At 48.2% G+C, this 21,588-nt stretch overlaps 1 protein-coding gene across 1 annotated transcript in view; it reads right to left on the reverse strand.

Moving 5' to 3' along the window:
- LOC137327285 (uncharacterized) overlaps positions 1–2,266 on the reverse strand; it is a 33,690-nt gene extending 31,424 nt beyond the window's left edge. Inside the window, exon 1 of the mRNA XM_067992938.1 lies at positions 1,911–2,266. Coding sequence (XP_067849039.1) covers positions 1,911–1,953 — 43 coding nt within the window. The 5' untranslated portion in view covers positions 1,954–2,266. The remainder of the gene's footprint in view (positions 1–1,910) is intronic.
- Positions 2,267–21,588: the final 19,322 nt, after the last annotated feature.

Here is a 21,588-nt window from a genome sequence, read left to right on the forward strand (position 1 = left end):
TGACCTAGCGACGACGAAGGAACGGCGACATATTTCCAAGTCGGGATAGTGTGTGACTTGGAGGGGAATGTGCAGGTGGTGTTGTTCCCATGTGCCTGCTGCCCTTGTCCTTGTCCTTCTAGGTGATAGAGGTCATGGTTCTGGAAGGTGCTGTTGAAGAAGCCTTGGCGAGTTGCTGCAGTGCATCCTGTGGATGGTACACACTGCAGCCACTGTGCGCCGGTGGTGAAGGGAGTGAATGTTTAGGGTGGTGGATGGGGTGCCAATCAAGCGGGCTGCTTTGTCTTGGATGGTGTCGAGCTTCTTGAGTGTTGTTGGAGCTGCACTCATCCAGGCAAGTGGAGAGTATTCCATCACACTCCTGACTTGTGCCTTGTAGATGGTGGAAAGGCTTAGGGGAGTCAGGAGGTGAGTCACTCGCCGCAGAATACCCAGCCTCTGACCTGCTCTTGTAGCCACAGTATTTATGTGGATTATATTAAGTAACCCAAGAATGCTTTCAAAGGTCTGACTCCTGCAGTGACCAAGCATCTGGTTCTTTTAGCTTTCCCGATCAAATCACTGCTAATCACACCCACTTTCCATACTAGTTTATTTTCTGTGGCATTGCTTACTGACAAAATTCTTGTTCCTTAAGTTTTTTGTTTCCTTAGTAGAAATCAGAAAGATATATGACTGAATGGACACTTTTCTTATTGGTATAGCTTCTTAAATATGAAAATTAAATCATAGTGGTGTTGGTGATGGAAAAAGGAAACAAATTAAATTGGATACTTTGTGGTATACATTTTTTGTGTACGCACCACCCCATATCATGTTGCCCATCTAAAGTCATGAAAGTGATTAACATAATGAAATGAAAACTGTTACACAAAATAGTTTATTGCTCGTATTTTTAAAAGTAGAAATTAAATAAATCATTCCCACCAACCAGATAAAATAAATTTTGGTCTGCCAATAAAGATCCTCTTGTTCAATTTATTGTTGTTATCTGTTTTAGAATTGACAACGATAGTAACATTTCCAAGTTAGTAAATGTTATTCACGGTTCTTAAGTACAAGTGTAGCTAAAGTTATAGTAGCAAACCAAGAACATCATAAGGCTTATGTAATATTACCCTACAGAAGGGATGACCCTCATCAGGCTAACAGGATAACTGTTGGCCAGGGGACTGGGGAGAACCCTGCTCTTCTTCGAAATAGTGACATGGGTTCTTTTACGTCCACCTGAGAGGGCAGATGGGGCCTCGGGTTAACATCTCATCCAAAAGATGGCACTCGCTCAGTACTGCACTGAAGTGTCAAGAAAGCCACCTGCAGAGGCCAATTAGCAGCCGGGAGGTACAGACTGTAGAGTTGGGCCAGGGAAGAAGCAGGTGTGGGGCTGGGGAGGCAGCACCTGCTGAATTCAGCAGATAACAGCTCCAGAGCTGGCAGAGAAGAGAGGGGCAGATATATGGGAGAAAGCGAAGATATAAAACAGTGGGACATCACAGAAGAGTTTTAACAAATTTCTGAGGGACAAAAATATCCATTAAAATCCGCTGTGCTTTTCTCGTGCTCAAACACACACACACACACACAAACAGAATTGGACACAAGCCATGTAATACCAAGGTCAGGAATCAGCAATCACTTGTCTACTGCCCATGAAAGACAGAGGTCATCTCACATTGCTGCCTCCGGACTAAACCAGAGGAGACAAAAGGGATGGGCAATAAATGCTGGCCTGGCCTGCAACGCCCACATCCCATGAACGAATAATAATAATAATAATAATAATAATAATTTTAAAAATCCAGTCAATATGTTCCACTTAGGAAATATCTGGCCTCGGCTCCCTGTACAGCAGCTTTTCTAACGGAGTCGCGGTGAACATTTTCCGATCGCAGGGCTCAGTTGCAACTTACCGAAGATCAGAAAGATGACCGTCCCCGTGCAGCCGCAGCCCATCGTCCCCCGGTCTTCGGCGCCAACCTGCAGTCAGACATTCAACTGGAGCCGGGCGCTCAACCTCAAACAAGGCCAGAGGATCGAAACGAAACTATTTACCTCACATTCGTTAATTTTTTTTAAAAAAAAAATATGAAACCCAAACTGTCAAAAGTTATGGAGATTTCCACAATGTAAGTCCATAATCTGCAGCCTCAAAGTCTCCTCATCCGCTTTTCCCAGCGATCGGTGCTGCGAATTGACCCCAGGAAGCCTCACCCACACTTCCGGCTTCCAATTCTCCAATCTAAGTAAAACATCCACTGTCCCACCTCCTGCACCATTACTCACTCTCCTCTCCTGAGAGAGTCAAAAAAAAAACAAACAAACCCGACAGGGCGGGAGACTGGGCTTTTTCGAACTAAGCAGTGATAAGATCAAGTGCGGTCAGTCCTTATAAGTCCATGGCCCATTTTTAAAAGAATGGGCTTGGATTTTGCTGTGAAAATAAGAATGAGGACTGTTTTATTTACGTGCAAATCGGACAGCAACTGCCAGCGAGCGCACACGCGCGGTTAAACGCGAAAATCCGCAAGTTGATGCCCCGAGATGCGCTGCCCCTCCGCAAGCTGCGCGAAAACGGCATCTCGTCGTCTGGCTCCCCATTCAAATGTATTGAACGGCATGAAGTTCCTGTATTGATGTCGTAGATACAGACTAAACTCGCCACAAAAAGTTAAGGCTTGTCCATTCGAGTCTAAGTACCCTTTTAACGACATGGTAAAAATTACTGCCAACAACCTCTCACACTTTTACCAGTGAGGAGTCTCATTCCTTCAGCTTTTAATTGTTGGAGATTTTAATAAAAATTTGAATATCATTTTTTTTACTTTTTCTTTCTGTCTCTCTCTCTCTCTCTTAATCCAACATTTCTTTCCCTCTCGTTATTTTGCTTTCTGTAGCTGATTTGACATTGAATTCACTATTCTAACTTACACTTCAATTGTGGTAATGGTTGGTCACTTTGATCCCTCCCACAGAGTTTGTCGCCAAGATTCAGAAGGAGCTCGTCGAACTCTTCTGGGACAAAAGGAAGCATTAGGTCGCTGCTGCAGTCCTGGGTCTCCTGCTTAGGGAGGCCATCCTACGGGAGCTACTGTTCAGGAATCCGCACCTTCGCACGGTCGACTTCGGCAATACACGGATGGCGGAGAGGAGGGCCTTGGCTGCCAAGGTAACTAGAATCAGGGATGTATTGGATGACGGAGGAGCGGGCTGGATATTGCCAGAGACATTGGCAGAACAGATGTCCTGGTGCTATGTCTGGCTACGCGGCCAAAGCCAACCAGGCACTAAAAGTCACACTCGGCCCTGACTCCACTAGGCGTGTCGAGGAGGCTCAGGCGTTTGGAGCGATCCATTCCGATCTGAATCCTGTTCGGACGGAATTTCGCATTGGCGCCAGGCCCCGAAATCTCCCTCGGGAGCCTGCACCTCACAACTTGAGCCGTCTCTCGGAAATTCCATCCGTGCCATTCCACTCTGCGCGGAGGGGTTTCCTGTACGGACTGCTCTTGCACACTCTCCACTTCCTCGCCCTCGTCTCCTGTCCAAATACGCCATCTTGTCGTCCGGCGGAGGCGACGGTCCCCAATGGAGGGCCCTCTATACAAAGCAATCTCAATATTACAATTCAAACACAGTATTTCTTATGACTCATGGTGTTAAATACAAGGTGGGGTGGTCTTACACCATAGAGCCTTTGCATAGGTCGCACCTCGCTTCAGTACGTCCCACAGCATGTACTCCTGGACCTTGGACTGTGCCAGTCGGCAACACTCGGTCGTGGACAGCATCTTCAGCTGGAAGACCAGCACGATTCAGGCGGACCAAAGGCCCTCCTTCACCGAATTGATGGTCTTCCAGCCCCGGATGATACCTGTCTCGGTGTGCGACTCAGGGAACAGCCCGTGGAGCACAGCGTTCTCTGTTACTGAACTGTTTGGGATGAACCAGGACAGATACCAACACATCTCTCTCCACACCCTCTGCACGAAGGGGCAGCCCATCAGGAGGTGAACGACAGTCTTCACCCCGCAGCAGCCTCGAGGGCAGCTCGCGGAGGTGCTGAGATTCCATGCATGTTGGAAGGACTGCACTGGGAGGGCCTTTCTCGCCACCATCCAGGCTGTTGTTTGTTCTGGTGCCTGTTGTCAGTTCTGGGGACGATACGTTCTGCCAAATGGGATCAACCGTCTGGTCGCGGAAAAGCCCGATCGAGTCCACCCTCTCCTTTCCTTGCAGGACTCTGGAAATGTTTCGTGTCGACCACTGTCTGACAGCCTTGTGGTCGAAGGGGTTCCTACTCAGGAACTTCTCCACCTAGGACAGGCGGGGGGGGAGGGTCCAGCTGGATGGGACATCCTGCGCCTGCTTGGCCAGCGTGGCCAGACCTAGCCTTCTCAGCATGTTGGACAGGTAGAAACTCAGCACATACTAACACTTTGTATTTGTGTACTCGGGCTCCACACACATCCTAAAGCAGCCACACACAAAGGTGGCCATCAGGATCAGAGCGGCATTGAGGACGCTCTTCCCCCCCTTTGTCTAGGGGCTTGTACATGGTGGCTCTGCGGACGTGTTCTACCTTGGACCTCCAGACAAAGTGGAAGATAGCTCGGGTGACTGTGTCGGCAGAGTTGTGGGGGATGGGCTAGACCTTGGCCATGTAGAACAACACCGCGAGAACCTCACACCTTATCACCAGGTTCCTGCCGGTTATGGAGAGGGATCGCCCCACCCACATACCAAGCTTCTGTTTGGCCTTGGCTCCTCCCAGTTCTCTTTGCAGGCTGGGGCCCCTCGAACCAAATCCCCAGCACCTTCTGGTAGTCGGACCTGACGGTGAAGGGGACTAGGGACCCGGTCTCCCACCTGCCTCGTTCTTACTTCGGTTCACTCTGGCCCCTGAGGCCAGCTCAAAATGGTCACAAATGCCCATCAGTGTGTGGACTGACTGCTGATCGGAGCAGAAGACGGTGACATCGTCGATGTAGAGGGAGGCCTTAACCCGAGAGCCTCCACTGCCTGGGATTGTCAGCCCACCCCGATACCTGCGTCCTTCCTGATGGATGCGGCAAACGGCTCGATACAACATACAAACAAGACTGCGGAGAGAGGACAGCCCTGTCCGACTCCAGATCTGATCGGAAAGCTCACTGACTCCCACCCGTTGATTAGGACTGCGCTACGGATGTCCACGTAGAGCAGTCGGATCCAATTGCGGATTCCCTCCCCAAAACCCATTTTGGAGAGCACGTCCATCATGTATGTGTGGGATATTCTGTTGAAGGCCTTCTCCTGGTCCAGTCTGATGAGGCAGGTGTTCACCCCCTGTCCTGCACGTAGGCGATCGTATCCCTGAGCAGCGCAAGGCTATCGGAGATCTTCCTACCGGGTACAGTACAAGTCTGTTCTAAGGTTCACCACAACACGCTTCGAGTAAGTACGGGACACTCGATAGTGGAATATACGGAACAAACTATTCATGCACAGTACAGTACAGGTGATCAATCTATACCATGTACAGGAGTAGCTAAGGGTTCCTCACTCTTTTCAGCTCCCCCAACTGACTCTGGAAAAACCTACCCTTCTTTTACACCTCAGTCTGCCTACATCAAAGGTATATTTCACAGATGAGATTCCATGATTTTTTTCAAGGATTCTTTCAAGAACAACTTAATTACATAAATAGTTCTAGTTGAGTACATTCCATAAACAAGACTTCCTGACAGACTGTTCTCGGAATCTTTCAAGATCAGTTCATTGACATCAGCTAAAAACCCACTCTATACCACGGTTAATTGATCCCTCTACCTATGTTTATTACACTAGTTACTAAAGTTATACACTAATCACTCATGGTCAATGTCATCCCAAAAACTATCTCTTTGCTTGCATCCCTTGTAGATCGTTATCAGATCTTTGAAATAGGCCATATAATCCATGTCTCTTCTCCCAGCCCCCTTCTGGTTTCCTGTTTATCTTAGAAAGCCTGTTGCTTCCATGACCTTTTATAGGTTGGTTCGATTATTAACTCTTAACTCTCCAACATGTCCAACACAGAGCATCTGGGATCTGTGTGAATAGGGCAAGCAACTGTGTATCTCCTTAATCAATCAGATTGAAGCATTGTGACATGAACAGCGCAGAGTCTGAACCAGGAAGTGTAAGTTAGAATAGTGAATTCAAATTCAGGTACAGAAAATGAAATAAAGAGAGGGAAAGAAAGATTGGATTAAGAGAGAGAGAAAAAAGAGACAAAGAAAAAGTTATAAAAAAGTTTATTTAAATTTTTTTTTAAACTCCAACAACGATTAAAATATAAAGAATAAGACTCCACGCATGCAATAATTAATTTTCAATGCCAGAGGTGTTGTTTGGCAGTAATTAAGACTTATCAGACCGTTAAAAAGGATACATAGACTGAAATGGACAAGTCCTAACTTTCAGTGACGAATTTAGTTCGTATCTGCCATGTAAATACAAGAACTTTACAGAATCATTCAATGCATTTGAATGGCGAGTCAGTCAGCGAGATGCCATTTTGGTAAAGCTAATGGTGGAGCGGCGCATCTCGGACAGCAACTTCTGGATTTTCGAGTTTAACCATGCATCTGACCTCGCCTGAAGTTGCTATGCAATTTGAGCATAAATAACGATGAGTGCAGTTAGCCTCACCACTATTTTCACAGCAAATTCTGGGCCAATATATTAAAAATCTTACATCTACGCGTACTTCTTGTCTGCATTTGACTTCCTGGTGTCATGTTTTTGTCGCACTTTGTGCCAGTAATGTAATGTATTAAAATATTTTTAAAATCTTACATCTGCAGCATTTCCTGTCTCTACCACTTGACTTCCCATCTAGGGTTGGCAACTCTGGTTTGACATATTCCTGGAGATTTGATCATGTGACATTTGATTACATGACATGTGATCACGTGACATTTGCCCACTGTTTGCAAATGTTATTGCATTTTCCTTAGTTGAGTGTCTTAGTATCACCAAGCCCTGAATAAAATATTTTACTTTTTGTTGTAGTGAAATGAATAACATAATTTATTAATCAAAGAAAGAACACAAAAGAATAAAAAGATTTAAGGATAAGTAATGTTTAAGTAAATACGACTTCTGTGATGTTTCTACAGTATTGACCACAATGAGAAACACCAGGTAGATTCCACTGATTCAATAAAAACATCACCAATATAAGTAAGTTCTAACTCAAGGTTTTGTACAATATTATGACCTTTTACAAAACACAGCAAGTTATAAAATTAATAAATAAAACCAAAACCAAATCTAATTGAATACGCTGACTCTGACTCCTACATCCCAATGCAGCTTCAAGGAGGTGAGGCTCATAATACAGCACATTATACAACAGCTTACATCACAGGCCGACATGAAGACTCTCTCCCTCCAGTTTGTGTATCTCCCTCCCCCAGTTTGTTTCTCTCTCTTTCTCCCCCTCCCTCCCTCCCCTAATTTTTGTTGCTCTATTTCTCCCTCCCTCCCTCCCCCAGTTTGTTTTTCTCTCTCTCCCTCCCTCCCCCAGTTTGTTTCTTCCTCCCTCCCTCCCTCCCCAGTTTGTTTCTCGCTCCCTCCCTCCCCTAGTTTGTGTTTCTCGCTCGCTCCCACCCCCAGTTTGTTTCTCTCTGCCCCCAAGTTTGTGTTTCTCTCCCTCCCACCCCCAGTTTGTTTCTCTCTGACCCCCAATTTGTGTTTCTCTCTCTCTCTCTCCCCCAGTGTGTGTTTCTCTCTCCCTCCTCCAGTTTGTGTTTCTCTCTCCCTCCCACCCCAGTTTGTGATTCTCTCTCCCTCCTCCAGTTTGTGTTTCTCTCTCCCTCCCTCCACCAGTTTGTGTTTCTCTCTCTCTCCCTCCCCTAATTTGTGTTTCTCTCTCCCTCCCACCCCCAATTTGTGTTTCTCTCTCCCTCCCTCCCCCCCCCAGTTTGTCTTTCTCTCTCCCACCCCCAATTTGTGTTTCTCTCTCTCTCCCCCAGTGTGTGTTTCTCTCTCCCTCCTCCAGTTTGTGTTTCTCTCTCCCTCCCACCCCAGTTTGTGTTTCTCTCTCCCTCCCTCCATCAGTTTGTGTTTCTCTCTCTCTCCCTCCCCTAATTTGTGTTTCTCTCTCCCTCCCACCCCCAATTTGTGTTTCTCTCTCCCTCCCACCCCCAATTTGTGTTTCTCTCTCCCTCCCTCCCCCCCCCAGTTTGTGTTTCTCTCCCTCCCTCCACCAGTTTGTGTTTATCGCTCTCTCCCTCCCCTAGTTTGTGTTTCTCTCTCCCTCCCTCCACCAGTTTGTGTTTATCTCTCTCTCCCTCCCCTAGTTTGTGTTTCTCTCTCCCTCCCACCCCCAATTTGTGTTTCTCCCTCCCTCCCCTAGTTTGTGTTTCTCACTCCCTCCTTCCCCTAGTTTGTGTTTCTCTCTCCCTCCCTCTCTCTCCTAGTTTGTGTTTCTCCCTCCCTTCCTCCCCTAGTTTGTGTTTCTCTCTCCACCCCTCTCCTAGTTTGTGATTCTCTCTCTCTCCCTCCTCCAGTTTGTGTTTCTCTGTCCCTCCCCTAGTGTGTGTTTCTCCCTCCCTCCCCTAGTTTGTGTTTCTCTCTTCCTCCCCCAGCTTGTTTCTCCCCTTCTCCAGTTTGTGTTTCTCTCTCCCTCCCTCCCCCAGTTTGTGTTTCTCTCTCCCTCCCTCCCCCAGTGTGTGTTTATCTCTCCCTCCCCTAGTGTGTGTTTCTCCCTCCCTCCCCTAGTTTGTGTTTCTCTCTCCCTCCCTCTCTCTCCTACTTTGTGTTTCTCCCTCCCTTCCTCCCCTAGTTTGTGTTTCTTTCTCCACCCCTCCCCTAGTTTGTGTTTCTCTCTCCCTCCCTCCTCCAGTTTGTGTTTCTCTCTTCCCCAGTTTGTTTCTCCCCTCTCCAGTTTGTGTTTCTCTCTCCCTCCCATCCCCAATTTGTGTTTCTCTCTCCCTCCCACCTCCAATTTGTGTTTCTCTCTCCCTCCCTCCCCTAGTTTGTGTTTCTCTCTCCCTCCCTCTCTCCCCTAGTTTGTGTTTCTCCCTCCCTCCCACCCCCAATTTGTGTTTCTCTCTCCCTCCCACCCCCAATTTGTGTTTCTCTCTCCCTCCCTCCCCCCCCCAGTTTGTGTTTCTCTCTCCCTCCCTCCACCAGTTTGTGTTTATCTCTCTCTCCCTCCCCTAGTTTGTGTTTCTCTCTCCCTCCCACCCCCAATTTGTGTTTCTCTCTCCCTCCCTCCCCTAGTTTGTGTTTCTCTCTCCCTCCCACCCCCAATTTGTGTTTCTCCCTCCCTCCCCCAGTTTGTGTTTCTCTCTCCCTCCCTCCACCAGTTTGTGTTTATCTCTCTCTCCCTCCCCTAGTTTGTGTTTCTCTCTCCCTCCCACCCCCAATTTGTGTTTCTCTCTCCCTCCCTCCCCTAGTTTGTGTTTCTCACTCCCTCCTTCCCCTAGTTTGTGTTTCTCTCTCCCTCCCTCTCTCTCCTAGTTTGTGTTTCTCCCTCCCTTCCTCCCCTAGTTTGTGTTTCTCTCTCCACCCCTCTCCTAGTTTGTGATTCTCTCTCTCTCCCTCCTCCAGTTTGTGTTTCTCTCTCCCTCCCCTAGTGTGTGTTTCTCCCTCCCTCCCCTAGTTTGTGTTTCTCTCTTCCTCCCCCAGCTTGTTTCTCCCCTTCTCCAGTTTGTGTTTCTCCTCCCTCCCTCCCCCAGTTTGTGTTTCTCTCTCCCTCCCTCCCCCAGTGTGTGTTTATCTCTCCCTCCCCTAGTGTGTGTTTCTCCCTCCCTCCCCTAGTTTGTGTTTCTCTCTCCCTCCCTCTCTCTCCTACTTTGTGTTTCTCCCTCCCTTCCTCCCCTAGTTTGTGTTTCTTTCTCCACCCCTCCCCTAGTTTGTGTTTCTCTCTCCCTCCCTCCTCCAGTTTGTGTTTCTCTCTTCCCCAGTTTGTTTCTCCCCTCTCCAGTTTGTGTTTCTCTCTCCCTCCCACCCCCAATTTGTGTTTCTCTCTCCCTCCCACCTCCAATTTGTGTTTCTCTCTCCCTCCCTCCCCTAGTTTGTGTTTCTCTCTCCCTCCCTCTCTCCCCTAGTTTGTGTTTCTCCCTCCCTCCCACCCCCAATTTGTGTTTCTCTCTCCCTCCCACCTCCAATTTGTGTTTCTCTCTCCCTCCCTCCCCCTCCCCCCAGTTTGTGTTTCTCTCTCCCTCCCTCCACCAGTTTGTGTTTCTCTCTCCCTCCCACCCCCAATTTGTGTTTCTCTCTCCCTCCCTCCCCTAGTTTGTGTTTCTCTCTCCCTCCCACCCCCAATTTGTGTTTCTCCCTCCCTCCCCCAGTTTGTGTTTCTCTCTCCCACCCTCCACCAGTTTGTGTTTATCTCTCTCTCCCTCCCCTAGTTTGTGTTTCTCTCTCCCTCCCACCCCCAATTTGTGTTTCTCTCTCCCTCCCTCCCCTAGTTTGTGTTTCTCACTCCCTCCTTCCCCTAGTTTGTGTTTCTCTCTCCCTCCCTCTCTCTCCTAGTTTGTGTTTCTCCCTCCCTTCCTCCCCTAGTTTGTGTTTCTCTCTCCACCCCTCTCCTAGTTTGTGATTCTCTCTCTCTCCCTCCTCCAGTTTGTGTTTCTCTGTCCCTCCCCTAGTGTGTGTTTCTCCCTCCCTCCCCTAGTTTGTGTTTCTCTCTTCCTCCCCCAGCTTGTTTCTCCCCTTCTCCAGTTTGTGTTTCTCTCTCCCTCCCTCCCCCAGTTTGTGTTTCTCTCTCCCTCCCTCCCCCAGTGTGTGTTTATCTCTCCCTCCCCTAGTGTGTGTTTCTCCCTCCCTCCCCTAGTTTGTGTTTCTCTCTCCCTCCCTCTCTCTCCTACTTTGTGTTTCTCCCTCCCTTCCTCCCCTAGTTTGTGTTTCTTTCTCCACCCCTCCCCTAGTTTGTGTTTCTCTCTCCCTCCCTCCTCCAGTTTGTGTTTCTCTCTTCCCCAGTTTGTTTCTCCCCTCTCCAGTTTGTGTTTCTCTCTCCCTCCCATCCCCAATTTGTGTTTCTCTCTCCCTCCCACCTCCAATTTGTGTTTCTCTCTCCCTCCCTCCCCTAGTTTGTGTTTCTCTCTCCCTCCCTCTCTCCCCTAGTTTGTGTTTCTCCTTCCCTTCCTCCCCTAGTTTGTGTTTCTCTCTCCACCCCTCCCCTAGTTTGTGCTTCTCTCTCCCTCCCACCCCCAATTTGTGTTTCTCTCTCCCTCCATCCCCAAGTTTGTGTTTCTCTCTCCCTCCCCTCCCTCTCTCCCCTAGTTTGTGTTTCTCCCTCCCTTCCTCCCCTAGTTTGTGTTTCTCTCTCCACCCCTCCCCTAGTTTGTGTTTCTCTCTCCCTCCCTCTCTCCCCTAGTTTGTGTTTCTCCCTCCCTTCCTCCCCTAGTTTGTGTTTCTCTCTCCACCCCTCCCCTAGTTTGTGTTTCTCTCTCTCTCTCCCTGCTCCAGTTTGTGTTTCTCTCTCCACCCCTCCCCTAGTTTGTGTTTCTCTCTCCCTCCCGCAGTTTGTGTTTCTCTCTCACTCACGCAGTTTGTGTTTCTCCCTCACTCCCCCAGTTTGTGTTTAAGAACATAAGAAATAGGAGCAGGAGTCGACCATACGGCCCCCACGAGCCTGCTCCACCATTCAATAAGATCATGGCTGATCTTCAACCACAACTCCACTTTCCCGCCTGATCGCCATATCCCTTGATTTCATTAAAGTCCGAAAATCTATCGATCTCAGTCTTGAATATACTCAACGACTGAGCATCCACAGGCCTCTGGAGTAGAGAATTCCAAAGATTCGCAACCCTCTGAGTGAAGAAATTTCTCCTCATCTCAATCCAAAATCGCCAACCCCTTTCTCTGAGACGATGCCCCCTTATTCTAGACTCTCCAGCCAGGGGAAACAGCCTCACAACATCTACCCTGTCAAGCACCCTCAGAATCTTATTTGTTTCAATGAGATCGCCTCTTATTCTTCTAAATTCCATAGAGTATAGGCCCATTCTTCTCATCCCAGGAATCAATCTAGTGAACCTGCGTTGCATCCCCTCTAAGGCAAGTATATCCTTCTTTAGGTAAGGAGACCTAAGGAAGGTTTCTAAAACTCTCCCAATCCTAAGGCTTACTACTCTTCTTGGCAACATTATATGCCTCTTTTAATCTAATACTACTCTTAACTCCTTTAGTTAGCCACAGATGGATCACTTTTCCTGCCGAGTTTTTATTCCTCAATGGAATGTGTATTCGTTGAGAATTATGAAATATTTCTTTAAATATTTGCCATTGCTTATCTACCGTCATATCCTTGAATCTAATTTCCCAATCGACCTGAGGCAACTTGCCCCTCATACCTATGTAATTGGCATTGTTTAAGTTTAAGACTCTAGTTTCAGACTTAAGAACATCACTCTTGAACTCAATGTGAAATTCTATCATATTATGATCACTCTTCCCCAGAGGATCCCTTACTATGAGATTACAAATTAACCCTGTCTCATTACACAAGAAAAGATCTAAAATAGCCTGAAATCTGGTTGGTTCCATGACGTATTGTTCTAGGAAACTGTGTTGAATGCATTTCATTAACTCGTCCTCCAAACTACCTCTGCCAATTTGATTTGCCCAGTCAACATGAAGATTAAATTCCCCCATGATTATTGCATTACCTTTGTTACAAGCTCCTCTTATTTCTTGATTAATACTCTGTTCAACAGTATAACTACTGTTAGGGGGCCTACAAACTACTCCCACCAGTATTTTCTGCCCCTTGTTACTTCTTATCTCCACCCATACTGATTCTATTTCCTGATCTTCTGAATCAAGATCCTTTCTCACTATTGTCTTTATGCCATCCTTTATTATCAGGGCTAGCACCCCCCTCCTTTTCCATTTTGTCTGTATTTTCGAAAAGTCAAGTGCCCTGAAATATTTAGTTCCCAATCTTGGTCACCTTGCAACCATGTCTCAGTAACTAGATCAAACCAATTTATCTCTATTGGTGCCATTAATTCATCTATCTTGTTACGAATGCTTCGTGCATTCAGATAAAGCGCCTTTAATTAGTTTATCTACTTTAAGTTATTAATTTAAGATAGTAATAGTTATAGTTTCCCAGCTCTTAATTTAACCCACTGCCCTAGCTTAGAGAGCAAAAAAAACCAATAATATTCACCAACCAATCACCCACTTGCTGTCCTGTGACTCGACTTTTTGATGTTATTTTGATTTCCCAGGTCCTCTCCTGCTCTCTCCACTCCCGCTCTATGTGTGGGCCGCTCGCCTCGCACACCCAGGTCCTCTCCTGCTCTCTCCACTCCCGCTCTATGTGTGGGCCGCTCGCCTCACACACCCAGGTCCTCTCCTGCTCTCTCCACTCCCGCTCTATATGTGGGCCGCTCGCCTCGCACACCCAGGTCTTCTCCTGCTCTCTCCACTCCCGCTCTATGTGTGGGCCGCTCGCCTCTCACACCCAGGTCCTCTCCTGCTCTCTCCACTCCCGCTCTATATGTGGGACACTCGCCTCTCACACCCTGGTCTGCTCCTGCCCATCTCTACACCCGCTCTATGGCCTAAATTTTACCCCAGAAAAATGGGTGGGTTGGAGGCGAGGGGGCAATAAAAATTTTCAAAGTTTGGAGCAAGAATGAATCCCGGCTCCAACTCACTGAAAAACGCGAGCTTCAGAAATCCGGAAGTCCCTCCTTCTTTCATTTAAAGGGGCAATTAAGATAATTGAAGTATTTAACGGAATTACATTTTTGTGGATTGAGGCAGATAAACCATTTTCACTCTACCTGAACGTGTCTCCCGTGGCCTCTGAAACAAGCCATGGAAACGGAGGTGAGTTGCAGCCGGCAGCCATTTGGACATTTAAACCTGTGATTGACAAATGGGGATAAAAGGTGAGTTTTTGCAGCAGGGCAATCAGTTCTCTGAGATAAACCTTTGGCTAGGAGTTGTGTTTAGACTCAGATTTCTTTGTTCACACTCAGAATTCTTGTGTTCACACATATTTACCTACGTTTTGGACACCATCAGGATGGGGGGGGGGGGGGGGTAGCGCAGTAGATGTATTCAGCACTACATCTGAGGAGGAGGCACATCTGCATCCATGGCAGGCACGGCGTGCAGTTCTGGGAGTTGCAGCTCTGCAAGACAGAGGTGCGCCACGGGGACCTGCAGAAGAACAGAGAGGGGAACAACGGAGGGCCCGAGGACGCAGGAGGCACTACCCACGTAAGAGGGTCTACAGGCGGAGACTGAGCTTCCTGGACCTCTCTGAGGAGCAGTGCCTACGAAGGCTCAGATTGAGTCGCCAGATGGTCGCAGATATCTGCGCGCTCCTTTGTGCAGAGCTGCTCCCACCTAGGCCTGGTGGCCACGCATTGCTCATCGTAGTTAAAGTCACCACTGCCCTCAATTCCCTCGCCTCCGGATCCTTCCAGGGCACCACCAGTGACATCACCAGGATCTCAGTCGTCTGCACATAAGTATATACGACAGGACACGGATGCCTTCTTTGACAGGGTGTCCCACTACGTCAACTTCCCCATCGACGTCATCAACTAGACTGAGAGGGCAGTGGGTTTCCACTCTCTGGCTGGCTTCCCAGGGGTACAGGGCATAATTGATTGCACACACGTAGCAATCCGAGGACCTGCATATGAGCCAGGAATGTTCACCAACCGAAAGGGATATCACTCCATCAATGTGCAGCTGGTTTGTGACCACCGGAAAAGGTTTCTGCAGGTGTGAGCCAAATTCCCTGGCAGCTGCCAAGATTTCTTCATTCTGCACAAATCCAACATCCCGGCCCTCTTCCACGCACAAAACAGACTTAAGGGCTGGCTCCTTGGAGACAAGGGATACTCCCTGCAGATGTGGCTCATGACACCAACAAGGCGCAGCTGTGGTACAACGAGTCACGTCACCATCAGATCTGTCATTGAACAAGCCATAGGAATGCTGAAGATGTGCTTCAGGCGCCTGGATCGATTTGGGGGAGCCCTGCAGTACTCACCGGAGTAGAATAATAGTCGTGTTTTGCGTCCTGCACAACATCGGGTTACTGGTGGATGAGGTCCCATGCGCTCAAGAAGCAGCCTCATTGGCCATCGACATTGAAGAAGAAGATGAGGAGGAGGAGGAGGAGGACGATGATGATGGGTGACCCATCGGCAGAGCAGTGTCTCACGTGGCTGCTCGTCATGCCAGGGAGTCACTCATATTTGATAGATTCTCATAGGGAGATCTGCAAAGTGACTATAGTCAACTACTCAGACCACCGGTGACCACACCATGACCACCGACACCACCACCACCACCCCCCCCACCCCAGGTTGCCCAAAACAGTCCTACAACCACACATACACCCATTGTAAACGCACCCAATGGGTGGCATCAAGTCTCGCCTTTCGTGATGAAGCACATGTAAGGGCGCTTTCACAAAAGGGACTCAAGACTGAGCAAGACACGGCAGTGGTGGTGAGAATCATAACATTTAACGTGAATTTAACAAAAAACAAATATAAATGAAAAACATGACAGTCTGTCAGACAGCATTGTGCATACCCGTGGTGATTACAAAACCTTCAACTTCCTCTTCCTACAGCTTCTACATGGTGCATTCCCTATGACTGCAGCAGTGGTTGTGGCAGGTTGCTCGGTTTCATGCCTGGACTGTTTAAATGCTTTTGGCCTACGACCTCTGGGTTTTGGAGCCCGCGAGGGCCACTCCAAAGACTGCTCCACCTGCACCTATGGAGGGGCAGACTCGGCCACCTGGAGAGGAGGCAGCATTGCAGGTACTGTTTGGAGTGGGGTGGGGGGGCAACGGATGAGACGTGGGAGCTCTTTGAGTGGTGTCCCATCTTCCTTGTTCCCTGTCGCCATCATCCCTCTCCTGGGCCACGGCCACATCACTCCTGCCACTCTGCTGAACAACAGCAGCAGATCTGTGACGTGTTCAAAGGCCGCGGCTAAAGTATCTGACTGCCTGTTTAAGGCGGCAAACATGTTGGCATTCAGAGTCTGCACGGCCTTTGCCAGGGCTTGAATGGACTCATTTGTGAGCCGTGCTTGAAGCTGAATGGAGGCTGCCATTCCCTCCATCGCAGACATTCCCGCACTTACCTGCGCCACCAGTCCACTAATGCTGGAGGTGGACTCCTCCATCCTCTGCGTCAATGTGGAGACTGAGCGTGGCCAGTCTTCCAGAATGTCGCAAAAGTGCATCTGTATCTCTACCATTCTCCTTTTCAAGGATGGCCCCGGGTTTCAGCATCTGTGCAAAGCTGAACAGAGCTTGGAGAGGAGTGCGCCCACCGACACGGACTCAATACCGCTGCACTGCTACCAGTGTCTGCTCGTGCTCACTTGTGTGTGGTGACTCACCAGATGACAACCCAATTACCTCTCTAATAGGACCCACCGAGGTGTGAGTATCTGCGCTGGTGGATGGCTCACTAAGATGTGACAGTGCGCCCTCAGAGGCAGGGAGCTCTTCTGAGAAATCGCCCTCGTCCATGTCTTCAGTCCATGACACACAGACTGAAGACATGGACAGAAGAGAACACACAGCAATATTAAGAATCATAGCAGAAGTAATGTTGTGATGAGCGTACTGAGGTAGTGCCACAGATCAATCATTGATAACATCAATCCATGTTGTGTATGAGGGATTTTAAAGTTCTGTCATCAGACGTTTGCGGCGTGCCAGTCTCCACATCCCTGACGGCCAGGCACTCCACAGTATGACTTATCTCCAACACCTCCTCCTCTGCCTCTGTGAGGGCCACGATTTGTGAAGACCCCCCTCCAGTCCTCGCCCTCTCCCCTGCATTTTACGCTCTCTCCTATAAGGGGAGGAAGTACAGACGTGTGAATGAGTGAGGATGACGGGGTCACCCGATCGATGCATTGCTTTGGGTCAGGATGACAATGAAGCAGATGCATCAGAGGGTGACTATCAGACAGATTGATCACATTGCATCAGGATTGGGGTGAGTTGGAGAGGCGGGTGGGGGTGGTTAATGTTCACCACAGAATGCAGGTGAATCAGTAACTGTATTCACTTTTCCTGACCTGGTGAGGTCATTAAATTGCTTCCTGCATTGCAGCCACGGCCGGGACACTATGCTTCTGCTGGCACCTCCAGCCATGCCTTCTTTGTGGTAGAAACAGGTTTCTTCCTCCTGTCTGGCGGATATAGGACCTCCCTCCTGTTTCTCAGAGTGCCCAGCAACGTCTCCAGGGCGGCGTCTGAGAACCTGGGTGCTGGCTTTCCTCTAGGACGTTCCTTACTCATTTTGCCTCTTTTCTCCTTCAAAATGCATTGTTGGAGTGGCCCTTTAAATAGTAGGCTTTGAACACATCATGTGGGTGCACAGTCTGCCCGCTTCGCAGCTTGAGGATGCGAAACGCGGAAGTTCAGTTAAGTGGCTTCAGTTGAGTCGCGATCGCTTGGGAACACGCCCCAAAAAATTTTCTGGGTTTCCCACCCGTTTATTGAGCCCCCGCTGAGGTCCTGCCTCATAGTTAAAATTTAGGCCTATGTGTGGGCCACTCGCCTCTCTCTCCTTCCCTCCCCCGGTTTGTTTCTCTCTCTCCCTCAGTTTGTGTTGCTCTCTTAGGACTCACGGAGTTTCCAGGCGATTTTTGTTGGCCCCGATGCCGCCATCCTCACAATCGGCAATGAACGCACCAAATCGGTGCGTTCCGAATAGCGGGATGACCAGCAGGGCCCAGACAATGCGGATTGGCTGCAAGCCACAACAGCCAGGGTACTGTGCATGCACGACCCGCGGATACAAGGAGAGTTTCTCCCGAGTCGCCAGCAGCAGCTTTCAAAATACACTTCATTTCACAGAATTTAAGGATACACATGGTTCAATGTAAATATCACAATTCCAAACCAGTACAATTCAAACCAAAACACTCCAGTATTTCTTATGACTCATGGCGTACAATACAAGGTGGGGTGGTCTTACACGGTAGCTTTTCCCCATAGAGCCTTTGCGTAGGTCGCACCTCGCCTCAGTGCTTCCTGCATCATGCACTCATGGACCTTGGAGTGTGCCAGTCGGCAACACACGGTCGTGGACAGCTCCTTCAGGTGGAAGACCAGCAGGTTTCGGGCGGACCAAAGGACGTCCTTCACTGAGTTGATGGTCTTCCAGCCGCAGGTGATGTCTGTCTCGGTGTACGTCCTGGGGAACAGTCCATAGAGCACAGCGTCCTGTGTTACCGAACTGTTTGGGATGAACCGAGACAGATACCAACGCATCTCTCTCCACACCCTCTGCGCAAAGGGGCAGCCCATCAGGAGGTGGACGACGGTCTCCTCCCCGCCGCAGCCTCGAGGGCAGCTCGCGGTGGCGCTGAGGTTCCATGCACGTTGGAAGGACCGCACTAGGAGGGCCTTTCTCACCACCATCCAGGTTACATCTTGGTGCCTGTTGGTCAGTTCCGGCGACGAGACGTTCTGCCAAATGACATCGACCGTCTGATCGGAGAAGAAACCGATCGAGTCCACCCGCAACCTTCCATGCTGGACTCTCAGAACATTTTGTGTCAACCACTATTTGACGGCCTTATGGTCGAAAGGGTTCCTCCTCCGGACTTCTCCACCTGGGACAGGCGGTGGGTGGGGGTGGGGGGGGATGATCCAGCTGGACGGGACGTCCTGTGCCTGCTTTGCCAGCGTGGCCAGCCCCAGCCTTCTCAGTGTGTTGGACGGATAGAAACTCAGCACATAGTGACACTTGGTGTTTGCGTACTCGGACTCTTCGCATAACCTGAGGCAGCCACACACAAAGATGGCCATCAGGATCAGAGCGGCATTGGGGACACTCTTCCCCACTTTGCCTGGGGGCTTGTACAGGGTGGCCCTGCGGACGTGGGTGACTGTGACGGCGGAGTTGTGGGGAACGGGCCAGACCCTGGCCACGTCATCACCTCACTTGAAAAAGGCGTTAGACCAGTCCCCGGCCAGCATTCAGATCCACCTCTAATTCAGTAAAGTTAATTGACTGTTTTTAAAAAATTGGCAGATTGACTGTTTATAAAAAAAATCTTACATCTACATTCACTTCCTCTCTTACATAAGAACATAAGAAATAGGAGCAGGAGTAGGCCAATCGGCCCCTCAAGCCTGCTCCGCCATTCAATAAGATCATGGCTGATCTGATCCTAACCTCAAATCTAAATTCATGTCCAATTTCCTGCCCGCTCCCCGTAACCCCTAATTCCCTTTACTTCTAGGAAACTGTCGATTTCTGTTTTAAATTTATTTAATGATGTCGCTTCCACAGCTTCCTGGGGCAGCAAATTCCACAGACCTACTACCCTCTGAGTGAAGAAGTTTCTCCTCATCTCAGTTTTGAAAGAGCAGCCCCTTATTCTAAGATTATGCCCCCTAGTTCTAGTTTCACCCATCCTTGGGAACATCCTTACCGCATCCACCTGATCAAGCCCCTTCACAATCTTATATGTTTCAATAAGATCGCCTCTCATTCTTCTGAACTCCAATGAGTAGAGTCCCAATCTACTCAACCTCTCCTCATATGTCCGCCCCCTCATCCCCGGGATTAACTGAGTGAACCTTTGTACTGCCTCGAGATCAAGTATGTCTTTTCTTAAGTATGGACACCAAAACTGTATGCAGTATTCCAGGTGCGGTCTCACCAATACCTTATATAACTGCAGCAATACATCCCTGTTTTTATATTCTATCCCCCTAGCAATAAAAGCCAAAATTCCATTGGCCTTTTTGATCACCTGCTGCACCTGCATACTAAATTATTGATTTTCTTGCACTAGGACCCCCAGATCCCTTTGTACTGCAGTACTTTCCAGTTTCTCGCCATTAAGATAATAACTTGCTCTCTGATTTTTCCTGCCAAAGTGCATAACCTCACATTTTCCAATATTGTATTGCATCTGCCAAATCTCCGTCCACTCACCCAGCCTGTCTATATCCCCTTGTATGTTTTTTATGTCCTCCTCACTCTCTACTTTCCCTCCCATCTTTGTATCATCTGCAAACTTTGATATGTTACACTCGGTCCCCTCCTCCAAATCGTTAATATAGATTGTAAAGAGTTGGGGACCCAGCACCGACCCCTGCGGAACACCACTGGCTACTGGTTGCCAGTCCGAGAATGAACCATTTATCCCAGCTCTCTGCTTCCTGTTAGATAACCAATCCTCCATCCATGCCAGAATATTACCCCCAACCCAGTGATTCTTTATCTTGAGCAATAATCTTTTATGTGGCACCTTGTCGAATGCCTTCTGGAAGTCTAAATACACTACATCCACTGGTTCCCCTTTATCCACCCTGCACGTTATGTCCTCAAAGAACTCAAGCAAATTTGTCAGACATGACTTCCCCTTTGTAAAGCCATGCTGACTTTGTCCTATTATGTTTATCCAAATGTTCCGCTACTGTCTCCTTAATAATAGACTCCAAAATTTTACCCACCACAGATGTTAGGCTAACTGGTCCATAATTTTCAGCCTCCTGCCTACTACCCTTTTAAAATAAGGGTGTTACATTAGCAGTTTTCCAATCTGCCGGGACCTTTGCCGAGTCCAGAGAATTTTGGAAAATTATTACCAAAGCATCCACAATCCCTACTGCCACTTCCCTCAAGACCCTAGGATGTAAGCCATCAGGTCCAGGGGATTTATCCGCCTTGAGTCCCATTAATTTACTGAGTACCAATTCCTTAGTGATTTTAATCGTATTTAGCTCCTCCCCCCCTCGAGCCCCCTGTTTGTCCAGTGTTGGGATATTCTTAGTGTCCTCGACCGTAAAGACTGAAACAAAATATTTGTTCAGCATTTTTGCCATCTCCATGTTTCCCACCATTAATTTCCTGGTCTCATCCTCTAAGGGACCTACGTTTGCCTTAGCCACCCTTTTTCTTTTTATATAACTATAGAAACTCTTGCTATCTGTTTTTATATTTTTTGCTAATTTATTTTCATAATCTAACTTCCCTTTCTTAATCAATCCTTTAGTTACTTTTTGCTGTCTTTTGAAGACTTTCCAATCTTCTATCCTCCCACTAAGTTTGGCTACCTTATATGTCCTTGTTTTTAGTCGGAAACTGTCCTTAATTTCTTTACTTAGCCACGGATGGCTGTCATTTCTTTTACACCCTTTTTTCCTCAGTGGAATATATATTTTTTGAAAGTTGTAAAATAACTCCTTGAATGAACACCACTGCTCATGTACCGTCTTACCCTTTACTCTATTTTCCCAGTCCACTTTAATCAATTCCGCTCTCATACCATCATAGTCTCCTTTATTTAAGCTCAGTACGCTTGTTTGAGAACCAACCTTCTCACCCTCTAATTGGATATGGAATGTAACCATGTTATGGTCACTCATTCCAAGGGGATCCTTAACTAGGACATTATTAATTAATCCTGGCTCATTACACAGGACCAGGTCCAAGGTTGCTTGCCCCCTTGAACAGTTACATACTGTTCAAGAAATCCATCCCTAATACACTCAATAAACTCTTCCTCAAGGCTGCCCTGCCCAATTTGATTTGTCCACTTAATATGATAGTTAAAATCCCCCATAATTATAGC

The sequence above is a fragment of the Heptranchias perlo genome, chromosome 11 (genome assembly GCF_035084215.1).
Source record: "Heptranchias perlo isolate sHepPer1 chromosome 11, sHepPer1.hap1, whole genome shotgun sequence".
In the NCBI taxonomy this organism is placed as follows: domain Eukaryota; kingdom Metazoa; phylum Chordata; class Chondrichthyes; order Hexanchiformes; family Hexanchidae; genus Heptranchias; species Heptranchias perlo.